The 26,950-nt window shown below is 43.2% G+C and overlaps 2 protein-coding genes across 13 annotated transcripts in view; both read right to left on the bottom strand.

Moving 5' to 3' along the window:
• Window positions 1–4,396: 4,396 nt before the first annotated feature.
• Window positions 4,397–9,356, bottom strand: LOC108115712 (carcinine transporter). Of its 2 annotated transcripts, XM_017227284.2 has the most exons (11): window positions 9,175–9,356; window positions 8,277–8,417; window positions 7,476–7,989; window positions 7,300–7,418; window positions 6,788–6,950; window positions 6,540–6,716; window positions 6,326–6,475; window positions 5,863–6,087; window positions 5,467–5,594; window positions 4,953–5,374; window positions 4,397–4,687 (listed from the first exon to the last, which is right to left on the bottom strand). In XM_017227284.2, exons 3-11 carry the CDS (start codon window positions 7,781–7,783, stop codon window positions 4,583–4,585), a joined length of 1,797 nt encoding a protein of 598 aa, XP_017082773.2. In that variant the 5' UTR covers window positions 7,784–7,989; window positions 8,277–8,417; window positions 9,175–9,356; the 3' UTR covers window positions 4,397–4,582. The 2 variants fall into 2 exon arrangements, with proteins under 2 accessions (XP_017082773.2, XP_017082772.2); XM_017227283.2 differs by having other exon boundaries at window positions 8,277–9,356.
• A 748-nt stretch (window positions 9,357–10,104) lies between these two features.
• Window positions 10,105–26,950, bottom strand: part of LOC108115595 (sterile alpha motif domain-containing protein 5) — a 158,467-nt gene continuing 141,621 nt past the window's right edge. For 5 of the 11 annotated variants that reach the window (XM_041819196.1, XM_017227110.2, XM_041819200.1 and 2 more), the window contains 12 exons: window positions 25,588–25,674; window positions 24,569–24,625; window positions 21,396–21,453; window positions 20,638–20,870; window positions 18,530–18,693; window positions 16,790–16,871; window positions 16,054–16,272; window positions 14,919–15,111; window positions 13,785–13,930; window positions 13,448–13,713; window positions 13,252–13,373; window positions 10,105–12,841 (listed from right to left, as the gene is read on the bottom strand). In XM_041819196.1, the coding sequence (XP_041675130.1) occupies window positions 12,378–12,841; window positions 13,252–13,373; window positions 13,448–13,713; window positions 13,785–13,930; window positions 14,919–15,111; window positions 16,054–16,272; window positions 16,790–16,871; window positions 18,530–18,693; window positions 20,638–20,870; window positions 21,396–21,453; window positions 24,569–24,625; window positions 25,588–25,674 (2,091 nt within the window). In that variant the 3' untranslated portion in view covers window positions 10,105–12,377. The remainder of the gene's footprint in view (window positions 12,842–13,251; window positions 13,374–13,447; window positions 13,714–13,784; window positions 13,931–14,918; window positions 15,112–16,053; window positions 16,273–16,789; window positions 16,872–18,529; window positions 18,694–20,637; window positions 20,871–21,395; window positions 21,454–24,568; window positions 24,626–25,587; window positions 25,675–26,950) is intronic. The other 6 variants (XM_041819201.1, XM_041819202.1, XM_041819206.1 and 3 more) reach the window with 3 other exon arrangements.

Raw genomic sequence — 26,950 nt, 5'->3', positions numbered from 1 at the left:
TATCTTTTTATTTCAGTAGATAAGTCTTTAGTGACAGTAAAGCGAAAAAGGTAAAACCTAATTTCAAACAATTAAAATCAACTCATCTTTTGATTTATTTAAATGGAAATTTAAATGTATTTTTTCCATATTTATTAACTATTTTCGTGTTTATATTGATTTAAAATAATACAGAGTCATAATGTGCAGATCCTTCCATATCCTAATACAACAAATGAAAGCAATTTGTGTGCAATCTACGGGTAAAGAGTTGTACAGAAATGCAGTGGCTGGTTCCTACTCGAATATTCCCGAACAAATATGTTGAGCCTGCACCAATCCCATCATCCCCACATTATTCGAACCTCGAACGTGTCATTGTAAGTTCAAGTGTAGCCAAGAGTGGTGAAGTCAGAAGCAGGAGCAGGAGCAGGAGAAGTCCTCCAGCTGGCTCTCCTGAAGCGGATGAGGACGAGTGCCGATGATGATTGTTGGCGTCGCCACTGGAGTATGGAAGTCAGGGGAGTTCCTGCAGGGTCTGTGACTTTTCGGGCCTCGTCCGATGATTGTGATGGGCACAAAAGCCAACGGCTCATGAAAAATGCATGCGACTCGGCTGCCTCATATGTTTTATGGCTTGTTGAATTCCATCGGTGGTCCTGCCCCTCAGTCTCCCGCCTGCCTACTGCCTCTGTTGTAGTTCAAGTTGTAGTCAAAGTCGCATCCCATCACTGGCATAGCCTGGCTGTTAAATTAATAAAGGACAGCAGCAGGACCCTGACAAAAATGTTGTATGCGGCCAAAGTTGAGGTTTGTTTTTCAACAGCTGTGCTGTGGAAAAACTGTCTGGAGTTTGGGATAATATGTTTAATTTTCCCCAAACATATTTCCCAAGCCCTGCTCCTGGCCTTTTTCATTTGTTATTTCGGTCTTTTGGCTAGTGTTTCCTTTGATTTCCGTGTGCTGAGTTGGGCTTCTGAGTTCTCCCACCACCGGGCCAAGCGCATTTGTCTAACCGAGTGGAAGTTCTCAATCCTCCAAGTCCCCATCTCCTCGGTTCTTTTTTTTTTATAAATTTTAATTTCCGTTTGCATTTTGCACGTTTTTCATAATTCATGCTCTCGAAGTAACTAGATTGATGAGAACCGTTTCCAGGCGGGCATTTGCGGGCTGTCCACTGGGCTTATCCCCACCCAAAAAACCGACCCAAACCAACCAGCGAGCACCACACCGCCACTCACATGCATAATCGTGCGGAAATGCCAGACACACTAAGCTGACCCAGGCCAGAGTCTTACTTATATATAGTACGTACATAAGGATATATCTATATGATACGAACATATATTGGAGTGTGTGCCAGTAAATCGCTGTATCTGAGCTGAGGCATCACCAATCACCCAGCACCACCCACTCCGCGCTGGCCCATGCCAAACAAGCTGAGTCTCAACCCTTTGCCGAAACAGCTGCCTTAGCTGAAAGTCCTGCTTGATTCCGCCGAAGCTCCTGTTGGGTGCACAGAGAACTGAGAACTATAAAAGTTGTAAACTTTTATATATTTTCTTAATCTTCCTTATTACCACCTCTGCTTAACCTATCGATTATACAATATACTTAGATTGATTGCACAAACAAATAAGTATTACGTTTGGATTTCAAATAATTCATTATAATCGCAAACTTTGTTTCTAATATGGGAAAAGGTCTGGTATTGAGTAACCCCTCTAGACTATAATGTCAGATTAATCAGAATTTGATTTCATTCAGTGAATTTGATAAGCTTATTAAAACTTTGTTTCAAACTTATATACAGATTTTCAATCGAATCTATAATATATACTATTTTTCCCACGTGTAGTGCTGCTGCTGCTGGTTCTACTGCTACTGGTGGCGATGGTGGTGGTGCATCCCCATAGGGCCATTGACTAATAGGATTTGAAGAGCGTAAAATTGGTTCGTTGTGAACATGAAATATGCAGTAAATCCGTTTGCGCCCCGCTGCCGTCCGTGTTTTCCTTTAATATTTGCTGCAACGTTGTTGCAGCTTAAATATTCTTACCCCGACAGCAAGGTCCTGACTTCTGCTCTGTTTTACCCCCCTTAACTGCCACCCTTTTTGTCCTGACCCTTTTTTCGTGGAGGCCAATGCACGCGCAGTTTGTTGCAATTTCGCGGTTCGATTTTTCCCCCCAACTTCTCAACCATCAACCACCACCCAGCACTTTTCCAACGTTGTCGTTGTCCTCATCGTCGTCGTCTCGGCGCGATGGTGTGTTTTATTATCACAAATAAAGCGCAATCACTGTTGTGGCACCCGCTTCTTGGCCGTCCCCCAAAAATCCCACCCACTTTCAGGCACTGAAGGAAGCCCAAGCAAGCATTGCATTTTTCATGTCTGGATTTCGTTCGTGTGGCAGCCTGAAATATTGCAAATAGTTTGGCTCCTTCTCAATTGCGTGAAATATGAAAAACCCCGGGAAAATTTGTAGTAAAAGCCTTCCTTTGCCGTTGCAATGGCAATGCACTCCAGATTTACTTTTCGTTTCGCTGCCATTGCCATTGCAAAGCTCCTAATGTTTGCCTCTTTAATTGTCCCTGTTGCTGCAAATGGCCGGGCATTTGTTTTCATTACTGCCAGGACGAACTGGACCGGAGAAGGACCAGTTCTCGAGACAAGCTGAAGCTGGGGGGTAATTTGGGTACACTGGGGAGAAATATCTACTAGCCCTGCTTAAGAACGGACACTTTAAGAACCTCTTTTAGTTTAGTCTAAGGTAACTAAGGTGTGAAAATGTAAGTTTTTAATTTAAATGCCTCTCTTAATCTAGATAAATCTATACTGATACACTAACTAAATCTGCTTTAATCAATATCAAACTAAAAATATCTTTCCTTCAGTGTAACTGCCTTGGCTGGAGACAGCGATAATTGTGAGCCGTATTTATGCAGTCCTTAAAGAGGCAGCTCCTTGATGCGAATGCCCGTGGAATCCCTTCTAATGCCGCTCAGCCGGCTGCCAAGGACTTTTGCTGGCCATCTTACGGCTAAGCCGCCTCAAAACTAAGACCCCATCGTGCCTGCCTCCATCGTTCATTCAACTGCAGCTTGGCTGACTTCCGGCGTTGCCTTTTATGATAAATTGAAACAAATAGCCACCAACACCAGCTCACACAGGAGGCACAGGACCTGGCTTATCAGAAAATTGCGCTCAGCTGTTTATGAAAGCATAACAATGTTAGCTGCCCCGGCCATTGCGGAGCTCCAGCTCCAGTTCGAGGTCCAACCTAGGGCCAACATCAACATGATCATCAAACTGAATGGCTGCCCCTGCTCCTGCTCCTGGAGTCCTTATAGTCCTCATCCTCTTGCTTTTTAGCCTGGCTTGCTGGCTGGCCGTCGCAGCACATAACTCACAAGTAGGATAAACAATTTACTTATCGCCGCTGCAGCTACGCCAGATGGAGTTGGTAGTTCGTAGCTGGTAACTGGTAGTTGGGAGAGGGAGTGAGAGCTTCTTACCCGGACCAAGATTCAGTCTCCGTCTGAGACGTTGCCACATCAGCGCGCCACATTGGCAAATAAATCATAATAAATAACTTGAAAAACGAAACACCTTTGCGCACAAAAGTTGCACGTCCTGTTTCTGGCAAGCCGTTCGAGTAAAACTTTTTACCGGGGCCAAGTTGGTTAGTTCAAGGAGGGTTATATCGGTCCTGTTTAGGAGGTTTTAACTTGCCAAATGCAGTGAAAAGTTGTGAAAATATAAAACGATTTAAGGTGCAGATTTTGCATATAAGAAGAAACTATATTTATTATCTGGTTATTGGGAGGTATTTTAAGTTTTTTAAATGGAAACTAAAAATGATATTTAAGAGGTAGTTATTATTGTGGTTTATAGAAAGGATAAGATATTGTTATCACTCCTGCAATTTGTGGTTAATTAAGCTGTTCTAAACTCATATCCTTAAAGACTAGTTTATAACAAACCCTGCCACTTTTAAAGTGCATTCCAGCTTCGGCTTAGGATCTCAGTAAAATTCCAATACATTGTATTTCTCGTTTTCGCGCTGACAGTTGGTTTTGGTGTTAGTGGCTGCTGCTTACAGTTTAGCACTTGGCCAACTTCCAGCGTGCGAAAGAGACGGGCTAAGGCTCAATTCCTGCAACTGGTGATAAAAATTGATACATAACTTGCATAAATCAGGCGCCTGCCACGCATTACGCATACGCCATGTGTGTGTATGCGTCTCGCTCGTTGCTGGTGGCGCGTCATTTATTAAATTAGCCACAGCATTAGCCACCCCAGGTAATTTGTAAATTTCTGACAGATGCGCTGATAAACTCATTGCCGGGATTTCTTTGTGCCTCAAATGGTTGGGCGTAACGTGGAGGTGATTTGTGATTTATATGGGTCTTATTACGGTTGCCTAAATAACAATACTTTATTCGCAATACTTGGTAGGAGGGGCGGCCAAACTTAACGTAACATCACAAGGGGAAACGTGAAACGCGGATGGCAACTGGAATCGATTGCCGGCGATGACTTTGAAGGAGTTCGCAGGTCTCGAGGATTCTAAGATTCAGGGATTCAGCAGGGGGGTAATCAGGGCGCCGTCTCCGAGCGTCTGAGCTTGGCTAACTCCGGATGGGATGACAGGCTGTCGTCCTTATCCGCCGCCAGCGGCGGTTTCGGCAGACTGAAGAATTTCTGTAAATTAAATTTGTGAAAAATGAAATTAGGCTACGGCTGCTTTGCATAATTTAGATTATAAATTAGATATGCCAGCAAAACTCCATCGTGGCTCATTGCTCAAGAAGCGGAAGAAGGTTGAAGAACTCTGCCACTTTGGAGAAAGTAATTACAGAGAAATTGCCTTGCTTCTTGTACACTTTGTTGCATGTTTGCTCAAGAGATTTCATAAATACGTTTATATATGATTGTAGGTGCTTTTTATCACCCCGATTGTACTCACATCGTGCTTGCCAAAGTGTGCCGCCTCCTCCATGGTGTCCGGTAGCTTTTTGTGCAGGGTCTCCGGCAGGAACAGAGCTCCAATGCCGCCAAGGAGGAAGAGGATGCCCAGGATGTAGTACGGCGCCCGGATGTCCACGGTGGTGCCCAGGTAGACCAGGTACGGTGCCAGGACACCAATGGCATTCGCCAGGATGGTGCCCAGAGCAACGCCCGTCTGTCGCATGCACGTGGGATAGATCTCCAGGCACTGCAGATTCGCCGTGAAGAAGGTGAGGGCATTGAGGAACTTGATGAACGTGGCCAGGTAGATCATCAGGGCCTCGTACCGCTCGTCCGTTGCATACACAATGATGGGCAGACAGGTGACGAACGAGATGAGGAACGATACCGAGTTGGTGAAGCGCCTTCCATACGTATCACCTGGCAAAGTGGAAAGGCGCGGGTGAGAAGAAGAGACATTGCCGGTGATGGACTGCTCCAATCAGCGTGGCGTCACGCCCCGCAGCACTCACCCATATAGCGACCAACAACGTAGGCGGGAATTTCCACAATGCTCTGGTACAAAAAGTTCAGGAACGGATTGCCCGCCATGCGGGAGCTGAAGAGCACCAGCGTGAAATAGGAGACGGCTACCACGCACCTGCAAAAGGAAGTAAATCGCCAGTTAGACATGCAAATTGCTTTCGGTGTGAAATTCTCAATGCAGTGAGAGAAATCAGTGAAATCTTTTTGAAATTTTACTTAGTTTAAGGGAAAAGAGAGGATAACTTGCTGAGACACTGGTTTTGGATAAGATACACGTTTAGGAAAACGCTTAGAAAGAAATATTTGAAGATTGATTGGAAACCTTTCTTTTTTATCTAAATTCCAGTTGCCATCTTTTGCCTTAGTTCATCTACATTTCTCACCAACTGAAGCCCATGATGATGGTGTTGCGGGCCAGCCGCCAGCCAGCAAAGAGCGATGCGATGCCGTAGGTGACTTCCTGCTTGTCCCGACTGTAGATCTCGGCCAATTCCTTCTCGGTCATGTCGAAGCGATGGCCGTTAATTTTGGCTATCTTCTGCAGTTGGACAATGGCCTCGCGGAAACGCTGTTTGCTAATCAACCACCTGGGCGATTCGATTACGTATCTGCAGTAAATTCAGGATTGCTCAGTTTAAATCAGGATTGAATGGTTGGGTGACTTAGATGGGGTGATTTAGCTCTAAAACCTTGATGGTTTTATTTAGTTGACACAATAATGTTCTAGCAAACTTTGTGATTATTTCATCATGAGAAAAAATAGAGAAACTTAAGAAATAATTAATGTCACGACAAAAACGTAGAAGATGATTAGATTTCGATGGGTTCTTGAACTGCGTGACTTACTTGGAATAGAGCAGAACCATCGCTGTGGGTATCGAGGTGAGCCACATAAAGGAGTCCCAGTGGCGCAGCCACCAGTAAAGCAGGGGCATCAATGTGGTGCCAATGGACCAGCCACAGCTCTGGAAGAAGGCAATTCGACTGCGGTCCTCCCTGGACACAATTTGGTGTGGGTTTAGCAATAAAAGTTGGTCAGAAAACTTTGTGCGAAACTTACTCCCGCGAGATCTCCATGCCGATAATTTGGGGCGATTGGAAGAGACTGTTAACGGTGAGGCCGACGATGCCGGACATGATGAGGAACCACGTGTACGAGCTGGTGCACATGATGGACCCCAAGCGACCCAGGGAACAGAAGACCACACTGATGTAGTATACGAAACGGCGACCATAGCTGCGGCCAAGTGGACAAATTCAATTACCGGCACTGCCATAACTTAGTTAGGTGGAAGTCGCGCTACTTACGAATCGCCCATTTGTCCCAATATAAATGAACCGGCCACCTCCGTCACACGACCCACCACGAACACATTTGTCACGAACAAATCCTTGGCGCACACCCAGTTGTGGTCCGTGGGGATGGTGCTCTCGTACCAGGTCTTGTCGTAACTCCAGCCATTCTGGCAGGCTGAAAAAGGACGAACGGGGGTTGCGGTCGTAAAATGCATTCGAGTGCAAAGTTGCAAATATTTATAAGAAGACAGCAGTAGGAGCAGCGAAATGCCAAGTAATTTCACCACTAATCCAGCTAACGTATGTATTTACTTTCTGCTTCAAAGTTGTTTGATGGAAAACAGGGAGCTCGATAAATATTTGGCCAAAAGCCCAGCACTTGATAAGGTTTAACAGGAAGTTTACACAAATAAATAAATGCATGGAAGTTAAGGTAGTTTTAATTGGATTAGTTAGTTGGATTTTTGAAGTTATTGCAGGTAACGTAGGCAAGTCAACGGAGTGGGTTAACATCTTAAATTTACCTTCTTTTGGTGTTGTCCTCTTGGTAGTATTCCAAGCTGACCAGTCCGTGATCTCTGAGAAGTTCGCTTGGAACATCTCACAATTGCTGAAAGTCTCCCTTCCACGATTGTCGGCCTGTCTATTCCAAAACTAGATTCAGTTTATTGAGTTTGGATTGGGGGAATCCCTCACTTACTTGGGCAGGGTGATGTCTCGCCACTCCTCCAGCGTAAAGTTAGTGTTTTCTCTGCCAGGCACTGTGCACCAGTGATCGGGAATATTAAGGGCCAGAATGATATTCATGTAGATCATGGCACCACTGAAAGCCAAGCCACCAACGAATAGGTAATTGTAAAGAGTTTGATAGCGACCATGGTTGCCAGCCTTCTCCATCAGAGTCTGGAAAGGATCGTTGAACTCCGAATCGTCAACATCCATCTGGAAAAAATGTCCCGAGACCTGGGAGGCCTTGCGGCTGTTCGCCTGTTCCTTCTTGTCTCTCATTTTGGACTACCAAATAACCAAAGTGGCTGTGCCTAAGTCCCACAGTTAGTCGTAGGGCCTGATAAGCAGACTAATCTTTATGGCATCTGGGGAGCAGAACTCTGGCCGGATGATGAGATTGCTTGGCAATTAACTGCGGTAGATTGTTGGGGCTTCTAACCAGACACTTGTCGCCACGCCAGTTGGCGCCAATCCGTTGTTAAAATCTTCAAATTATGAATATAAAAACACATTGAGTCATATACGATTCGTTTGTTTGGGTGGCATAAAATCATTCATGATTATAAGCTGCTTTAAGCTTGAGGTAATAAGTTTCTTGTTTGACAAATGTTATCAATTACTGCGAGCATCAGTATTCTGGTCTGAGTTTTTATTTACTTTTTCATTTATTATTTAATCCAATATAAATTCCATAAATTTTTGTTGATAGTTTATTAATCTGACTTTTATGCACAGATACTTTTATATAAAAATTACTTTTTTATCCACTTACCACTTCTGTCAAAGCTAAGCACAAACACTAAACTATTTTTGATAGGCTTTTTAAAAATAAAATTATTGATTGATGCTCCTTGGATATTATTATTTTGATGCTTTATGGATACTGTTTACAATCTTCTAGCTTCATCCCAATCTAAGGGAAATATGGAAATATAAACGACTTTTGCCAGCTTTATTGCACTTTTCACATCCCGTCGCGAAACGGTGAAACTTTTCACTCGGACGTTTGCGAGAGCTCATCAACTGTGGCCAACACACGACGATGGTGTTCTGAGTGGGCGAACGGCTGTGGGTCGACTTATCAGGCCAAGACGGGCATTATAAAACTAATTACTGATAACAGAACGTCTATCTGATTTACACAAATGTGTATAACCATTGCGAGAACCAGGCACTCTGAACCTGTCCAAAATTTGTCGGAAACTGATGGTTTGCCCCGTTGAGCAGGTTATGAATTTTTTGGGTTTCGGCTGGGCCCTCGAATCTAATCACCTTTCTCCACTACAGCCACTGATAAGGGCACTGTGGGTCATCATGCTAATCGGTGGGACAGCAAAACAAATGTCTAATTAGATTCTCATTAAGTCGGCATTATATATAATAGTTGGTCGTAAAAATGTTTACATTTCGATTGCTGTTTATTATATACAAGAAACTATTTTAATTAATATGAAGATGGCTCCGGGGATTGCAGATGCAGCTTCATCTTTATAGAGGCCATAAGCCAGTAGCCCAGCGAGCTCGTGAGTCTCCCAAACAGATAAGACAGAATACACAAGACCCAAGACAATTGCATTCGGGATATAGAGTTATTTTTCGGGAGACTAGACAAAACAAAGACAACCGGCTAACTCCGAACTAAGCTTGTTTAGAAGCCATTGATATACGACCATATTTGAGAACTCCCACTGCACTTGCACTTTGGCGTTGAGATTTTATCTGGAATTTTGTTTTCTACATATATAATTTTTATTCTTCTTTGTTTCTATTTGCTTATTAGATTAAATAAACGAGTATCTTGGTGCTCGGTTTTGAGCTGCTACCGCTTTTGGATGTCAACTGTGACTGTGACTGTGTCCGACTGGAAACCAAGCCGAGAACACGTAGCTGGCAATGAGATAGATAGAAGTCCACTTGGCTCGGCTTGTGCAAATGCAATAATATCAATTTTCATATTTTCATATACTGGCCCGAGCGAAAGACAAAAGCAATTTAACAATTTACTAAAGCACTTAAGCGCAAATTCAGTTCCCGGGCGCCCGACTAGACGCTGTAAAAAAACTAAGCCAGCAACGACTGTCACTCTATGAATAAACATCATCATCATCATCATCACATCACATCAGCACCGCCGGCAGATAGTATGGATCTGGGATAAGGAGTAGATCTGTAAATTTAATCAGAACAGATTACGTTCGGCGCTGTGCTAATCTATTGACTGTCACCGACACCAAGTCGCTTGGGGCTATTAGAGCGTGTCAGAGAGATTCAAGGGTTCCTGGTTCGAAGATCGTTTACACATCTTCAGAGATCTTGTGCTGGGCTTAGGTGAATCACTTGAGCTGCCCCGAGGTCATTTTCTAAATTCCAATTGCCTGGAACTTAAAGTGTCGTCCAAATTGCTTCTTAAAGCCATTGAGGCGGTCTCTTTTGCCCGATCAAAAGCTGGGATAGCACTTAAGTAGAGCTCTCTGCCCATCGAAAATGATGTGGATGCTTGGACCAAGGGTATGGGAAAGTCAATGTCAATAAAAGGTAATAGCCGAGGCATATAAATTGTTACCACCCTTCCTCGAATAATAATAAATTTCAACAATATATACTTTTTAGATATGTTCACTTTTATTTAAAGAATTTTACTTTGATTTATGCATAAGCATGAACCATCGTTTTCCACTTCGTTTTGGTTTTTCGTTTTTGAAAATTTCTTCTAAAATTTACTGAACTCTGATTACTTTAGTTTGCGCTCTCGTTTTTCTTTACTTTGTGTATTGGAATTTGAATGGTTTTTGTTTTGTTTTGCAATTGTAATGTGTTGAGTTGACTTAATGATCAATTTTGTGGCTCCTTGTTAAGCTAAACTTTAATATTGCTTATATATTCTGTCTTTAAATTACATCATTTTACAGTGATAATTAGAAAATGCTAGCACATGCTGTGTGGATGTGTTTGATCTGTGTTCGCTTCTCGTCGTTCGTTTCGACGTCGTCTCTAAATATATATAAATATTCTTTTGTTGACTTTGTTACAATTTACAGTTGAAACACTTAAATATAATTTGGATAGTTAAATTTAAAAAATGCCTATAATCCAGTAATCCACATACTCCACTCTCATATATCTGTCTTTAACCTTATCTTCGTCTGGCTGTAACACGTGCAATTTGTTTGTTTGTTTTTTAAATTTGATTTAAATTATTTGCGATTAGAGTTAATTGAGTTACAATACGAATATCGATATCTTATGTTCACAAAATATGTTCAGGTTTAATTTTACGTTCTGAGTAGAAGTCAAAGCGTTCGCCGAATAAACTCATTTACATTTAGTCAATTGCTATATTAGAATTAGAATCGTATGCTCTATGCTAGGTTAAGCTATTTATATGTATTTTAATCAGTTTTAATTTAAATATATATATTTTATTCGTAGTTGTTGCTGTTGTTGTTGTGCCGTGATAAATATTTTGTTCATTTATTTAACTAATTTGCTGGAAACTGATTAAAAACATTTGCGCTGCCTGACTAATTTCATTGTCTGCTTTTGATTATCGCTAAATCGCTCATAGTGGATACGTTTCTTGATGTATTCTATAAGTGGCATAATAAATCTTAACTGGATCGTAATCCTATATATATACACAAACACGATCTCGGACACGTCTCGCTATGATTTTGAAAATATTGCTTAGCGTACATTACTTTTGTCTGCTCGATTTTGGCAATTTTCGGCATTGATTTTTACAAGTTTCTGACGGATTTCCCTTTACATTGTCCTTATACGAGTTTAACAAACTAAAATTAGTTTCGAATGGCAGTTGGTGTTCTGTTCTTCTTATGTTTGTATAAATATTAATATTTTTGTTTCGTTTTAAGTTATTAAAATTGAATTGGTCTATTGCTTGCACCCAGATAAGTGTGCCTTAAAATAGGAATCAACTTCTATGTATGTGTGTGTGTGTGTCTGTTATTAAAACGTTGGAAATGAATCTATATGTAAAATGCAATTCAAGTTGGACGTTTCACAATATCACGTTGAGAAATATGCATACACAAAGCAATTGAACAGAAAACAAACATTAAATGGCAAATCAAACAAGTCTCCTCCTTCCGTACATAGCTTGAGGCTAACTAAAAATAGTTAAAACATTTTAAGTTACTTAAGTAGTTACTAAGTATATAAAATTTCTCATTTTCTCCAGATGTGTATGTATATAAGTCTGTAAAGTCTGTATTTATATATGTATATATATATATATGTATATGTATAAGTGTTAAATATTTTGTGTAAATGCCAACATTATCGGAGGAAGGATTGACTGACTCTGACTATCTCGCTATCTTTCCCTCTTTCTCTACTCTCTTTCTCTTTCCCTAACTGCCTGTCTATCTCTCTCTATACATACTATACATTTGAACTGAAAGACGCGTGTTGGCCTTTTGTTTTCACTATCGAATCACAGCAATTGAAATACACTTAACTCAACGGGAGACTAAACTAAGAATTTGATGTAGTAAATGGGTTATTGATCCTCCAGTCTGTCGTCATGATCCTGCAGCAGCTGCACTCCAGCACCGGATGCTCCTCCTGCACTACCATTTCCGGCGCCGCTCGTATTCTTGCGCAGATGATTTCGTAGCATCACCAGATTCCGGTTCAATGGCAGATTGCTGGCCATAGAGCTCGGTGCATGTGGCAGCGTATTGCAGATATTTCCCAACGGCGCCGAATGGGCAGTCGGCGAGGTGGCTGTAGCCAGGGTACCGTGGGGCGTCAGGGTACCGGTGGTGCCATGGCCATGACCCAGGCCAAGACCCATACCCATGCCCGAGCCCACGCCCAGCAGCAGCTCGTGGGCCAGTATGGTGGGCAAATGTTAAGTGCTGCTCTTCAGCGGACCCGACGATAGCGAACTGCTGCTGACCCCCGAATCGCTCGACTTCTCGCTAAGCCCTCCACGCGTGAGCGTATCGTCCGCCATAAGGCCGTTGCCGCCGAGAAAGGACTTCTTGCCGAGACGTCCTCCACCAGGCAGCGTGGTCTTAAAGGGATTATCCTTGCAACGACGGGCGCTCTCCACCCGCTTCATTATCTCACTCGAACACTTGGTCACCACATCGTCCAGGCTGTTCGACTCGTCCGTCGAGTTTACCGCCTGCGTTGGTGTCTGTGAACTTGGCAGCGGAGATCCTTCATAGCATCCAGAGTCGCGGGGAAAATGCCGTCGGCCAAAGGGTGAAGCTCCATGCTTAATGTTGATGTTGTTCAGGCGGGCTTCATCATTCTCCGAGCTGGAACCGGCTATATCCACATCTGAGCCTGTGCGGGCGAAATTTGTAGCTGTGAGTATGCATGATGTGTGTGTGAAGGTGGGTAGTGGGTGTGGTGTTTAGTAGGGGTTTAAAGTGGGTTAGGTTAGGTTTTAATCAATATTTTGGTCTATCTTATCAATGATTTCGGAAAAAGGGCTCCGGCAATTGAAAGTATTGTAAACTCTTTACAAAGTATCGTTTATTACTAAATAAAACTTATCAGAAATTGCTTCAAGAGCTGATAAAGACCACTCTGAAGTTCAGCTATGCCCAATAAAGATGTTAGCCAAATGAAGAATTTCACCATTTTGGTAAAGAATTACGAAAATATAATAAGCTTTTTCCTACTTTTCGCCAATTTTCTACTTTAATCATTGCATAAAATAAACCTTTATTTTGTGGATATAACAAAGGACATTTTCTGGTATCTCGACTTACATTCAATGTCATGCAGTAGTTGCACAGCCGTCAGCAGCTTGGCACGATGCTCCTGGTTGAGTATGCCCAGGTAGTCCAGGTCGGCGGGTTCCAGTTCCTTGAACAGTTCCAGGTCCTCGTAGCTGCAAATGGAACGATAGGTGAAACAATCCAACAAAAATATTGTTGGTAAATTTGTTTCATCTACACCACTTACCCGTTGAGCACGAACACGGATGTGTACTCCTTGAGTCCAATGCGGATCAGCAGATCCTCCACGGAACAGGGTCCACCATTGTGACTGCCATTGCCGGGATTGGCCATCCGGGAGCCGGTCGCAAGGGTCTTGCTATTGGAGTTCTTCATTCGCTGCTCTGGCAGAACCTCTACATTGATGAACTTGAAGTGGCCCACACGGCCATGGCATCGTCCTTTCCATATGCCAGAGGCATTCATCGACAGGACATCGATAAGCTCGCCCTTCTGTAGATGGGTAAAGGATATTTCAGTACTTTAGAAAGCTCTCCATCTCATAATCGTTTCAGCAAACTCACCTTGAATTTGAGCGCCTCCTTGTCGTAGGGATTGGGCAAACTATCCACAAGTGCCTTGGCCTTGCAGATGCAGCTGGCCATCGAGGTGCGATCCTCGGCTGAAATCGAGCTGTGCGGACTGCCAGGACGAACCAAAGCCTGGGTGCCTGCAAAGAGGGGAAGGGCAAAAGAATGAGAGGGTTCTGATAAATATTTGCCCTGCTTTTTTGGGCCAAAGTTTGTCCTGGCAAATTTCCAATTAATGCGCCCACAGCCAATTAGCCGCAGGACCCTAAGAATTTACTATGGCCAAACACCCAGCCATGCATGCTCGAACTCACACTCATTCGTTTGGTTAATTAAAAACTTTTCAAATATTTTCAAACACACACACACACACACACACACATATACTGTGGCCCCCAAAAATATTCAAATATGCACTTGAAGTTTCCCATTATTTTTGTGTGCTGTTTCTGCTGTTGTTGTTGTTTTCTTTGCGTTGCTTTTGTTTGGTTTGCTGGCCAAAGCTTTTGGCTAATCCTTGCTTTGTGTCCTGGCCACATGAAAAATAAAGTATTTTTCCTTGCACTTTTCAAAGTTGCCATCCAACGCCTCCGCCTCCGCCCCCGCTCCCGCCCATCCAGTTAAGCCTTGCTCCCGCCTTCTACTCCGGTGTTGCCTTTTATTTGGCCAAAAGTTTTGTTCATTAAAAAGGAAGCGGTTGCCCTTCATTTAACCACGCCCCAGACATTGCAATCTGCCCCCCGCCCATCGGCACTTGGCCCGGCTTTTTTGTGCCCCCAGAGAGAGTGAAAGGGAGAGAAAAAGAGAGAGAGAGACTAGCAGCAAGTGCATTAAAAATTCATTAAGTTTGGCAAAATTTGAAGAAGCAACAAAAAACCGCAACAAGAACTACAACTGTTAATAGACCAATATGCAAGCCAGCCAGCAAGGCAGTCTGGGAATTTTCCAGGAAAAGGAACAGCAACAGCTCTTGGTGCAGCAGCAGCAGTAGAAGCAGCAGACAAAATCAAACCCGAAAACTCTAAATTGCCAGCTCAGACAAAGATACACAACCCTATCCCCCAGTCCTATCCGTAACCCAATCCCAATCTCTATCCGTATTCGTATCCGCATACCCGTAATACTTACTTGAACCGGAAGCGCTGGGCAAACTTTCCACGGAGCTGGCCGAACAGGCGAACGCCTGATCGCTCATGCTGCCACGGTCGGTATTATCTTGGGAATTGCTGAAATCCCTCGACGTATCCTTTGTGGCAACAAAGTTTCGTCCATTCTCATTAAATGCGCCAATTTCCTTTGCCGAGCTACGCATCTCGCCCGACTAACAATCCAATCCAATCCCCAAGCACAGCCGGAGTGAAAGTTATCCGTGTTTTTTTTTTTTTGTTATTTATTTTTTCCGTGTGTTTGGTTGCGTCGTCGTCGTTGTCGACGTCATCGTTGTGCAATAAATTGCATGTTGAAGGGTAGCACCGAAAACAGAACAAGAACAGGAGGAAAGTTTTGTTAGTTAAATCATTAAAAAGTTTAAAACGAACATACCAATACATCAACGCAGAGAGAGGAGAGAATGAGAGTTGACTTTCTCTACACGGCAAATAAATGGGAAATCATTTTATGCTGGGGAATTAAATGCAAGTTTCTTAATTTAAGTTTTGGTTTGGCAAATAAGGTGACTAAATCTAGATAGAATCTGAATTTACTGGTATTTTTTAGAACCTTCAAAGTACGGAAAAGCAGAAATAATTTTAAGAAACATCTCACAAATATTTCGCTGTGCTGGATTTTTGGTTTCAGTCCGCTGCCTGGCATTAGTTTAGCCTTGCCTTAAGCTCTTGTGCTAGAAATACCGGAAAACTTTGCTCATATTTTTTGGCAGGCCTCGAATCGCATCGAAAGTTTTTCACGAGATGAACTTTCACTTTTACGAGTCCGCCGCCAAAAACGACACAGCAAGCCAGCCATAAAAACTCATTAAACTGGCATTTGCATTTAGAGTGCATGTCGCTGCACCAAAGAGTTTTGGCCATTATGAGGTTTTAGGCCAAGAGCAAAGTCAAAAGCCTAGCTAAAGCCAATTGCATATGCAAGCAGCAACGAAATGGCTAATTACATTTTGCAGGCCACATAATGTGTCAACAAAATCTCCGTGACTGCATCTCCCGATGCACTTGTGTGTGGCTCTTGCTCATCCCCATCCTCTACCTAATCCACCTCCTGCAATCTGTTTTCGCCTTTTGGCATTAGCGTTTAATTAACTTACATGATGCACCGTGGCCTTTTGGCAAATGGTGTTCGCCTTGCCATGGGGCATTCCGTTCTTTTTGGCCTTCGCGGCCAGCAGGCTGGGTGGCAGGCAACCATGGCCCCTGGTCACTCCGATGTCCTCGTAATCCGACGATGGACTGGGCGACAGCGATGGTGATTCCCCGATTCCGCCGCTTAGGGTTCTATAGCGGGCCGTGCAGTTGTTGGTGCCAATCTGGGGATAGAGAAAAGCGGATTGAGTGCGTTTCCATATTAGCCAAGTTAGGGCAAGTCAACTTTGCAAATGAAATGGTCGAAGGACTCTCACCCCAACATCCCTCCAAAAGCCAAACCAATCCAAACCAATAGCATTTGCCGTTCGTATTCTGACAACGTTTAGCTGGCTTAAGTGCCAAACTCCGGCTACGGGAAAACAAGGAAAAAATACAAGGGAGCCGGGGAAAAACTTGGCTAAAAAGCTTTTCAAGTTTGTGTGCGTTCCTCGTTTTTATTTCCCTCTATCTACGTGCATTTTCCAGCTATCGTCCATTTTCGACCAGACGACATTGGCCAAATGCGAAGTTTGTTTGTCACAAAGAGCACTTAATCAATTTAGACGCATTCAGATGCAGTTGGAAAAGCTGCTAGAGGTTGGAGTTGGCGTTCGGAGTTGTTGGAGTCGGAGGAGCGACCAAACCTGCAAGTTAAATGAGCCCGGTCTGAAGGGGAACAGGGACTTTCCCCACACTTACCGACACTGCACTGAGCCTGGAGGTAACGCTTTGTAGGTCTGAGATGGAGCCCGCATAGTCGCCGCTTTCCCGGTCATGAGATCTGCAAAAAAGGATCAGAATTAGTATAAAGATCAAAGATTAATCATTACATTTTCATCATTAAAGCCACTCCATAAGCCAGTCAAAACGTATTCTTCCCTACGGAAACTGATCTAGGAATGATTATCGAACTCTAACAAACCTTCATAAGCATCATCATCCCAACTTTAAATACAAAGCAAGTCTCCTTCAAATGCTATCCATTTCACTTTTCATTTTTCGTTTTTATACCCAATAATCTTGGCTGTAAATTGCCCGCCCTTATAATGGCCCAAAAAATAACTTTAAAATCGAAAAACGGCAAACATTTTGATGGCAAACAATAAGCCAAAGGAAGAAAAAGGTGTCGGGTCGAGAGGTGGAGATATATACACGACCCGAGGTCGAGTGGCAAACAAAGGTCATATAAATAAATACTTGATATCTTTTTCTTATTTTTTCTTATTTTCTTCTTGGCAGATTCTTTCCTTTTGCCATTTCGCTTCAACACTGTTGAGATTTTCACTTTTGGTTGCCTTTGCTGTTTGTTTTCCACCTTCGTTTTCCCATTCTCTCTCTCTATTTGGGTTTTCTTTTCTGGCATTTCGTGAGAAGAAAAAGTTTTCTTTTCGTTTGGCTCGTTTGTGGCCCCAGCGGCGCACGAGGCGTATAAGTTATTTCAGCAAGTCCTTTTGTATGCGTACGTGTGGAAAACGCAGGGTCTCGTTTTCCATGGAATGGGATCCAGTCTCGTGCTCCCTACCTCACCAGCTCCTGGACTGCCGTCGTCTACCTAGCTGGCTGATTGAGGAGCTGGCGCCCTGACTTGTGGATGGATTGGCGTTGAAGTAGCAATAATGCCATTTCATTCAAGTGTCCCCGGCCGGTCGCTGTCTTGCTCTTATTGCTTTTGGATTCAGCATCCAGAATCCAGAATCCAGAATCCAGAATCCAGAATCCATAGTCCTTATATATATATTCGTATTCGTATATATCGAGAGTGTGGCATGCGTAACAATATGAAATTGATGACTTTCGCTCCGATGCGTTTCGATATGTGTGCCGTCTGCCAGTCAAGCTGGTGCCTCCTGCCCGTTCTTCACTCACTCAGTCAGTCAGTCAGTCACTAATTCCCTCATTCAGGCCCCCATTCATTCATTCATTCAGTCGCTCATTCAATCGCCTGGCTGCAGACCGTTGATAACCGCACTAATGAAGTGAAGTCTACCCTTTTTCACCGATTTCCCGACTTTTTTCTCTGCTGCTGCTGCTGCTGCCTGTCTATCTGTCTGGGGGTCGGAGGTCGATTGAGAAAGGGTGGTACACCTTTTCCGATTGACAAATAAATACGAGATGCCAGACTTGAGCTGTTTGATTGCTTTCGCCTTGGTCAGCTATTAGTGTTTGCTGGTCCAAAAGCTTGGCCTTTTCACGCCACACTGGGCTCGTTTGTGGCACAGTTTTATGGTTCAATGATCCCTCCCTCCACCTCCGCCTTCTCCTTTGACCCTTTTGAAGTGCTGTGGCAAAAGGGTTTGGAAATTGTATTTGCCATATCATAACTGCCCAACTCAACTGCAAATAATAATGGCAATCAACAACCGGCCATCCCGTCTGCCACTGAATCTGAACTTCCCTCCCCCCACTACCCATCCCCTTACGGCGGCGGGACAAACTCACCTGGCGTGCGTTAAGGGTATTATTGTCGGTGGATTTGGCGGCTGCTGCGGCACGATAAGACCTCTACGCGGCGGTCCACGTTGCGGCAATGAAATATCTCCGGCGGATCTTAATGAAATTACGCCCGTGCTCTCGCGGTTGTTCGAGAACCGAACACGGCCACCCTGGAATGGAAAAGAAGTGGAGAAGAGAGCGGTGAGTGAGGGGCATACATACACTGGGGGAAAAAACGCCATCTAAAATCGAGAAATGAAATGTATTTAGAAATTATTAGCTAGGATTAGTTACGATAAAAGGGGAGTTTAACTAGATTATAAGATTTAAGGTTGTGCTTCATCATTTTCCATCATCTTTTTAAGTTTATTAATATTTTCTTTTAGTGCACTTATTCGTAAGAGAAGAGAGGGAGAAAGAGTGCGAACAACATGGGGATTAGCATTCAAGTAGAATTTGTTGGCCGCTGTAGAGCAACAAAATTATGAAAAATTAACAAAGTTATAAAACTTTACGAGACCGTGAGAGAGAGGAGCGAGTTTATTTGCCTTTGCTGCTGTGTCGGGCTTCACTGTACCTCTGTTGTTCTGTTGTTATTGTTGCAGTGATTTGATGTGGCTGCCGGTTTTTTAGCTTGGAATTTTAAATTTAGTGAACACAAATTTGGTTTTCTTTTCCCGCTTGGGTTTTTTTTTATTCTCATTTTGCGTATGTTTGTTTGGCAGCGGAAATTGCAAAGTTTTCTCGTTTTTAATTTAGGCAATGCAGCAAAGTTTTTGGTTGCGAAAAAGCTCCAATCTGAATTAGATTTTTCTTCTTTTTTTTGCAGGCAGTGGGAGTGGTAAAGGTTCTTTCGCCTTTCGGGTTGGTTGAATCCCCAATATTAACGGTATGCAGAGTGGTCTGAAATTGGTTTGACATTGGAGCGCCGTATCATGTGAAATGTTTTCTCTCGGCGGGTCCAGTTCTCTGATCAAAGGAGGCTGGACCCGAAAAATAAAAGCCAAACAATTCAATTTCAATGCATTATCTCAGGCTACTTCGGTCCGTTAAGCAGCCACAAACGCGAGCTTAACCTTTTTTCGGTAACCGCAAAAGTTTCATTTCAATTTTAAACAAATTTCGTTTGGCCACATCAAAGGGGCCCTGGTAAAGCCAAAAAGAGGCCCACACAAAATGCCTTTTGGAGGGAGTTGGGGGCCTGCCTTCTCGAAGGCTTCAGCGTTGAGTGATTTCAATTGACTAAGAAAACAAATTCCCCCGATAACTTGCCTAATGCGTTCCCACAAAAGCGCAACTCCCTGAGACTTTGACAAAAAAAAAACCAAGGGCCAAAGAAAATTATGCAAAAGGAAAAGTCTCAAGACGGCGACGTCTTTCCCAGAGTTTTCCTCCCTCATCCCCAGAATCAATCCACAATCAAACCAAGAGAGAGTAAGAGAGTCAAAGTCGAGCAAGTCAACAAGAATTATGCACTTTTTGACTGTCAATAAAAATAAAGTGAGTTCGAGTCGCAGTTTGTCCTGGGGTTATACACACAGCAAAGGAACGACGAAATGCCAAAGGACATGGACATACAAATCGAAGTGGGTAGAAATCAATGCGCCAGTACAAAAATATATTCAGCGTATAATTTAATAAAGCAAATAGAAAAGGAAAAGCCACAAAGCGAAAATCGCTAAAGGAAAACCAAAAAAAAAAAAAGGAATTCGAAATATATGTAGAAGTGGAAACTCCCGCACAACTTTTGTGGCTGGCAAATTCCTCAGAGAAATCAAAGCGGGCGCTGCAGTTGAGATTGGTATTGGTATTGGATCGGGTTTTGGCCCTCGGCCTCGAAGGAGTCCGCCCAGTAACCAGGATTCACGGCGTCTCAGGATGCGGCGCATAAATTTCAAATGTGATTACAACTGCGACAATGTTGCCGCTGCCAATTTTGGGTTTTTTTCCCATTCAAGGGGATAAGACAGGCCGCCTTGAACAAGTCACCAAAAGTGTCTCAAATCACAGATAAAATATCAAATTTCTACAGCTCAAAATGGTTTTCTTTTCCTTGAACTTAAGTCCTTTCTGAGACATATTTTTCTCTAAAATTTTAAGGCTAAATCACTCACCTGAATAGTGGCAGCTGGTCCGCAGTTGAGCCCGGCCATGAGAAAGTCATCGGGATCACTCTCGTAGGGCGGCTCGTCGTACCAATGACCTTGATGATGCAGCGCACTCACCGCATAATGGGCCGCTCCTCCGCCTCCTCCACCGTTTCCGGCCATTCCGATGGGCATGCCCAGTCCGGCGATGCCCATGCCGGCACCCGTCCTCAGCGCCTCGTCGTACATGTACGTATCGTCTGGAAGATGGAAATAAACCGGAGTTTAGCCAGCCGCAAGTAAGGCTTAGGATTAGTTCCAAAAAGAAAGAGAAAAAAAAAACTAGCAGGAAGGAGGAGAAACTTTAAAAACTTTACTTTTTTTTTTTTGCTGGCGACCGAAAAATGTGCAGAGCCAGCAGAATGGTTGCAACACAATATTATTATACGCCACGTTGCACACAAAACTTGCAATGCCATTTGCCACATGCGAGCCGAGCAAGTTGCTCCGGAGTCTGAAGTCCGGGGCTTATGTACGGATTTTGGTCCGGAAACGGACATAAGATTTTATGCTCGCTTATGCATGTGACGCTCGCCAGACGGGCGGCCCCAGCCACGCCCCCAAGGCTGCTGCTGTTGCAGTTGCAAGTTGCAACAGAAGCACTTCAAGTGTAAAATTCCTGGCTGCATACTTTTCGGGGCATTCGCCTAGATTTTCCACTCTCTCGTTCCTGCTAGTTTTTCCTTCTGTATATCTTTCTTTTGTGTTTTTTATTTGGTACTCACCCATGCGTCCTTCGCCGCGACTCATTTGCAACAAACCCTGTCGAATGTCACGCAGGATCTATCAAGGATATAAAACAAAGTTGTGTTAGTTGACAAAGTTGATAAGTTATAAATTTTAAGTGATTTAAACATAGTTTATTTGTGGCTATTTTCCTTAATGTCATTTAATCATGACTAATCAGTGAGGTGGCAAGTGTATATGGTCAAAGGAGATCTGTTTTGGCAACTTTTTGGCACCCTCTGTGAGCCAGTCAGACTCTATATATGGTAACTAAATAAAACTTGTCCATATTAAAGTCAACGCCTTCGCCTGGGTGGTTCTCACCATCCCCTGGATTCCTAGATTCGTATGCATGTTTGCTCCTATTTGGGCAGCACTTTGTCTGCATGCCAAACGTGACTGCTGTGCAAAATGAAAGGACGAAATGTTGTCAACTTTCGGCTTGGCTTGGCTTTTCCTTGCTCTCCTACAGCTGGCATCTTATTAGCCAAGTCTGTTCGGTCGCTGTCTCCGTCTCGGGCAAAGGCGTTAAAATTACAAAATTCCATTTGAAAACTAAAACAATTTCCACAGCAGAACGAGAACTACTACTACTACTACTACTGCATAGAATGTGCTACTTGTTTTCTATTTTTCAGGTTCTTTTTATTATTTTTTGGGCACGGCATGTCCTGAGTGTCCTGCAGCATAATGGCATTCTATGTGCGCTGCATACTAATTCCGAGAGCATATATGAAAATGTTTCTGCTGTCGAAAAGAGCGAAAAGCATGCCAGGGCCAGCGCCAACAGCAGCTAAACAGAAACAGAGACACAGACACAGTTGGCAATAAAAGCGGGGCGCTGAAAAATTAGCTAAAAGCTTTTTTGGCCAGTCGCATTAAAAATGCATTCAAATGGCCATGGATTCGGGTCTGTTATATGGTCCACTCCCGCACACAATTGGTTAGATGCTCTAGCATCTACCATTCGTTACCAAATTGAAATTTACGTGGCCCCCAAGAAGAACTTCGGGGAACTTTTCTTACAATTCTAATCACATCTGAGGTCCGGCATGGGAAGGGGAGCAAGGGTCCGCCTGCTTAATTGCCTGGCCAAATGCAAAGAAAATTTCTAGCCCACTCCCATCATAAATATTTCATGTTGCTCAGCTCACACATACTCGTACATTTTCTTTTTCCAGCTTCTCCTGGCCAAATGGAAAACAAGGCCTGAACAGACAGCAGGCAGCCTCCACTCCCTTCCATGAGGGGGCTGCAAAAACAGCAATTACAATTAGACAAACAGAATGTTGTTTGCACAAGTTAAGCAGCAGTAGCATCAGCACTAACAACAATAACAATGCGACACCCCTGGCCCTCCTCTAGAAAGTACCATCAGCCCACTCCCCATACCCTACCCTGATCTAGTATACATCGTAGAACCACCAACTTTCTGTGTGCTTTTCATTTATGCACAAAAATTATTGCCCTTGCTTAGGAGCACACATTTTCCTGGACTGGCAAACAGTCGACAAATTGTCGTGCAGCAACGCAATTTGTGTGAGTGCACTGAGAGAAAAAGTTTATGATAACTATCTAGGCTCATACTTTATACTTTTTATCGGAGATAGGTTAAAGGAAAGATACTTCTGAGCCACTAGGGTAAGTTATATACAAGCAATTAGGTTTAGATATCTTATCTCACTAAAATAATAAAATTCAATCCTAATTTGCCTCAGTGTATCTCCTCTCTGCTCTTATAAGTTCGCATCAGTATGCTGTGCATCCATCATTGAGCCTGATAACTGGCATAATTAACTATGCCTGCTGCTGCTTCTGCTGCGGCTGCTGCTGCCAAGTTGATTGAGGATGTCGAGTGCTGTGGGAGTAATGATTTCCTTAATCGATTTTGGTTTTAAATCCGAGCAAAAAATCTCAGCTCTACCTCTCCGAGAAGGCTTATTGCTGAAGCCAGGAGGCTTTTGTTATCAATCAGGCGAAGTATCAAGCAATCAACATGAAATATTTTGCTTGGCTTTCACATTTAACTCTCTGGGCATATAAATAAATAAATAAGTTACTTTCTCTCTCTCTCCCTCTCTCTTCTACAGTAGACACACCCATTCGTTTTTATCATGTCCTTGGTTTGGACAACGTTTTCAAGAGTGTGGAAAGTATTTTTCTTCTTTTTTTTGTTTATTTTTTATGACAGACCAAAGTTTATCATTCGCCACGTTGCACTTCATTGTTTTTGTTGCCTCGTTTTGGGGGGAGTGTCTATCTGTGTGTGCTTGTTTGTATCTGTGTGCTTAACATTTTGTCTGTGTCTGTTTTGCATGTTTGCTCGCCACTCTCTCACACACACACACACACACACACACACACTCACACAGTGGCACACATTTATTTGGCAGCCGGAGCTTTCGGCCTGGTCTTCAGGCTTTTATGCCTTGGAATAATTGCTGTTTTTATATCAAATATTTTTAATAGCTTTTTTAATTGGCTTGTGCATGTAGAATTGCCAAAACAAATTTCGAATGCAAACAGTGCGTGTCACAACTATAAGTTAGCTTGCATTTATGTCTTTCACAATTAGGCAAATTTTTATGAATGGATTTTCCATAGTTTTTAGAAGGAAGTTCTTTACTTTATGAGGGGGCTTTGTGCGGCACGTAAACTTTTTTATATATTTTTCTGGGTTTCATTTGATTAAGAATCTTAATTATTGTTTTTATGGTTTGCTGTTATGGCAATAATTTGAATCATCCTTTCAGCTCTATTTATCTACCTAAAAAAACTGATTTTACGTCTCTGAACCGTACTGTTTGCCAGAGGCCAAGGAAATGCAAGCAAAACCTCTTGGCCTGTGCAATTGCAACTGTTTCGTCCTTTTTGTGTATTTAATGCATGCAAATATCAGGCCAAGAAATCTGTGAAATTAATAGTGCAGCCTACTCTACTACTCCCACTAACTTCAGTCCACCCCTTGGGCTGTGAGTGTTTTATGTTTATTTAATTTGTGAAAAGTGCCCAGAGCAAATATGCTTGATTTATCCTCGGCCACTGCAAATGTTTGCCATACGCATTTATCAATTTTGGAATAGACATCTTGAAGGCATAAATCTTTGCCTTGTGGTCAGGATATATATATGTATAATATATATATTTCGGGATGTGTGCTGAAGTCACTTACCTCCTCGTGTTCACGTTGAAATTTTTCCTTTTTCCGCATGGCCTCTTGTACTTTCAACTGCAATGGAAAATTGGAAAATGGTTTTGCGTTTAAGTTAGCTTGTCGTTTGCTGAGTGACTTTGTTTATTTATGAATATGCGGCGACTAATTTCTTGGCTAACAAAAATTTAAAGCACACTTTTTGGGGTGGCAAATGGAAAGGGAAGGCAATGGGCTATGTTCGGTTATGCATTATGCATTTTGCTAACTATTGTTACAGTTGCTGGTTGCTTCAGGTGTTGCTAGTGTTGCTGATGTTGCTGTTGCAGGTGTTGCTGCTGTCTGTCTGTTGCTGCTGCTGCTGCTGTCGCCGTTGATTGCATTTTGCTGCTTGTTTTTAGTTTGGCGCCGTGCGCGCTGTCATTAATAATGAATGTTGACGGCAATGAACTTTTAAATGTTGCATGCATCCACACGCTGCCACTTCCTCTTCCTCTTCCTTTGAAAGCCCCGCAGCACTACTGTTGCTATTGTTGTTGTTGTTGTTGTTGTTGTTGTTGTTGTTGCTGGTGGTGGCATGCCATTACAGGTAAACGTGCTCAAAAGCAACAGCCGCAGCTTTCGTGTTGAAATTGCATTGCAAATGCAGTCAAAAAGGAGGAGAGCGTTGTTGGCTTGGCGAAAGTTTACCCTGTGTTGTTGCTGCCACTACTGTTGCTGCAGTTTGTGCAAATTTTTTTGTTGCATCGCAATTTTTGTTGGCTGTCGCAGCTGTTGCAACACACAGGCAGGCGGCAGCAACAGCAGCTTGTTAAATTTGCGGCATAAATATTTATGCGACTATTTTATTCTAACCAACTTAAAACACGCGCATTTCTAAGCAACACCGAAGACTAAACTAGATCTTAAATAGTTTGAGGTTTTTCCTGCAATGTTTTTGGGTTCAGACTTTCCAAAGCAGTTTGAAATTCCTTTGAAAATATTTTATTACTTCACATTTATCGTGCTTATCAGTGCATCCACCTATTTATTGTACTCACCCTGTGGATTGTCTCCTCGAAGCTGTGCTGCTGTCCACCGGCGCCGCCGTTTATCATTTGAAAGTGCCTCAGACGATCGTTGGCCGCCTGCAAGATGGTAAATTCAAAAGACAAGGAGAATCAATTTGGGGCCAAGTTTTAAATTCATTTTCAGGCTGAATAGAAGGTGTGGCGTGTGCGCGCGCCTTCAATCCGCATGGCTTATTAACTTTTTCAGGGATGCACAGAGGAAGGGAGGACTGAAGAAGGGGTTATATAGAGGGGCTGAAAAGGGGCTGCTCGTAAATCAAGGACTTCTTGAAAGGGGGCCAAAGCAACGTGCTTTATCGCCATTAGGACGCCATTTTGTATTTCACACCTTTCAGTGGGGCTTTAATTTTTAATTAATAACGAGTCAAGGGTCAGGTTTAGGGTCACCCTCACTCGACCCTCATTCGCGCCTTGGCTAGGGTCGGTCCCCGCTGCTGTTTAATGCGTTTGTTTTCTTATCATAAATAGCAAATCAGGTGGGGCATGCCACCAGGTGAGTGCTGTTTAATTATATTTTGAAAGGCCACGGCTGCTGAGTAGGATGCCGCTACTTAGGCACATATCCTTAATCATTTCCTGCGCTTATCTGTGTATCTGTGTAGCAGGTCCTGGCTCTTCTTCTGCTTCTTCATTTTCTCTCCCTTTTTTTTACCCCCTCAAGCAGTTTATTATTTATATTTTTTTCCGCCACTTCCCCTCCTTCACTTCTCCACCCCCTTTATTTATTCTTTTCTGTTGCTGCTTGTGAAAAATTTATGCATGTCCTTGCTTATTTATGAGCAGCGTCGCCGTCCTGTTCCATGTTATCTCTGCTCCTGGCCGCAGTTTCATTGCCAAGAATAGTGCCTCCGCTGTTCTGGTGCTCTGCTGCTCCAGATGCTCCACAGCCGCCTCTGATCCTGATGCTTTTCCCCAAAGGTTGCTCTAATCAAAGGCGCTGAATGAATCCTTTGTGAGCGGCGCAGATAAAGCGACTGTACAACAACTTCCAAAAAGGAGAGGAGGAGGAGTACGATTGAAGGAAGGAAACTGGAAACTGCAGTAAGAAGAATGAGAAGTGGCAATGTAGACATGGCCGCTGGCAAAACATTTTTAACCTTTTCAGCCGGCTAAAAAGAGAAGATGCTGGGCACAGCGCTCCGCGCATAAAAATTTACATGTCCCCAGGGCCAAGATTAAGTATATACTACACACTGCCAGGCACACTGCGGAATATTCAAGTCAAGACGCAGAAAGTCATAAAATGGCAGCCTAGGCGAGTTGCTGGGAAATGTTCAAGGGAAACGAAACGAAAGGAAAGTCAAGGAAACCAAACGAAATGCGAGCAAATAAA

This window comes from Drosophila eugracilis, unplaced genomic scaffold (genome assembly GCF_018153835.1).
Source record: "Drosophila eugracilis isolate 14026-0451.02 unplaced genomic scaffold, ASM1815383v1 contig_47, whole genome shotgun sequence".
Taxonomy (NCBI): Eukaryota; Metazoa; Arthropoda; class Insecta; order Diptera; family Drosophilidae; genus Drosophila; species Drosophila eugracilis.
The sequence above is the reverse complement of the archived record's forward strand: the minus strand, read 5'-3'. Positions and strand labels throughout refer to the sequence as shown.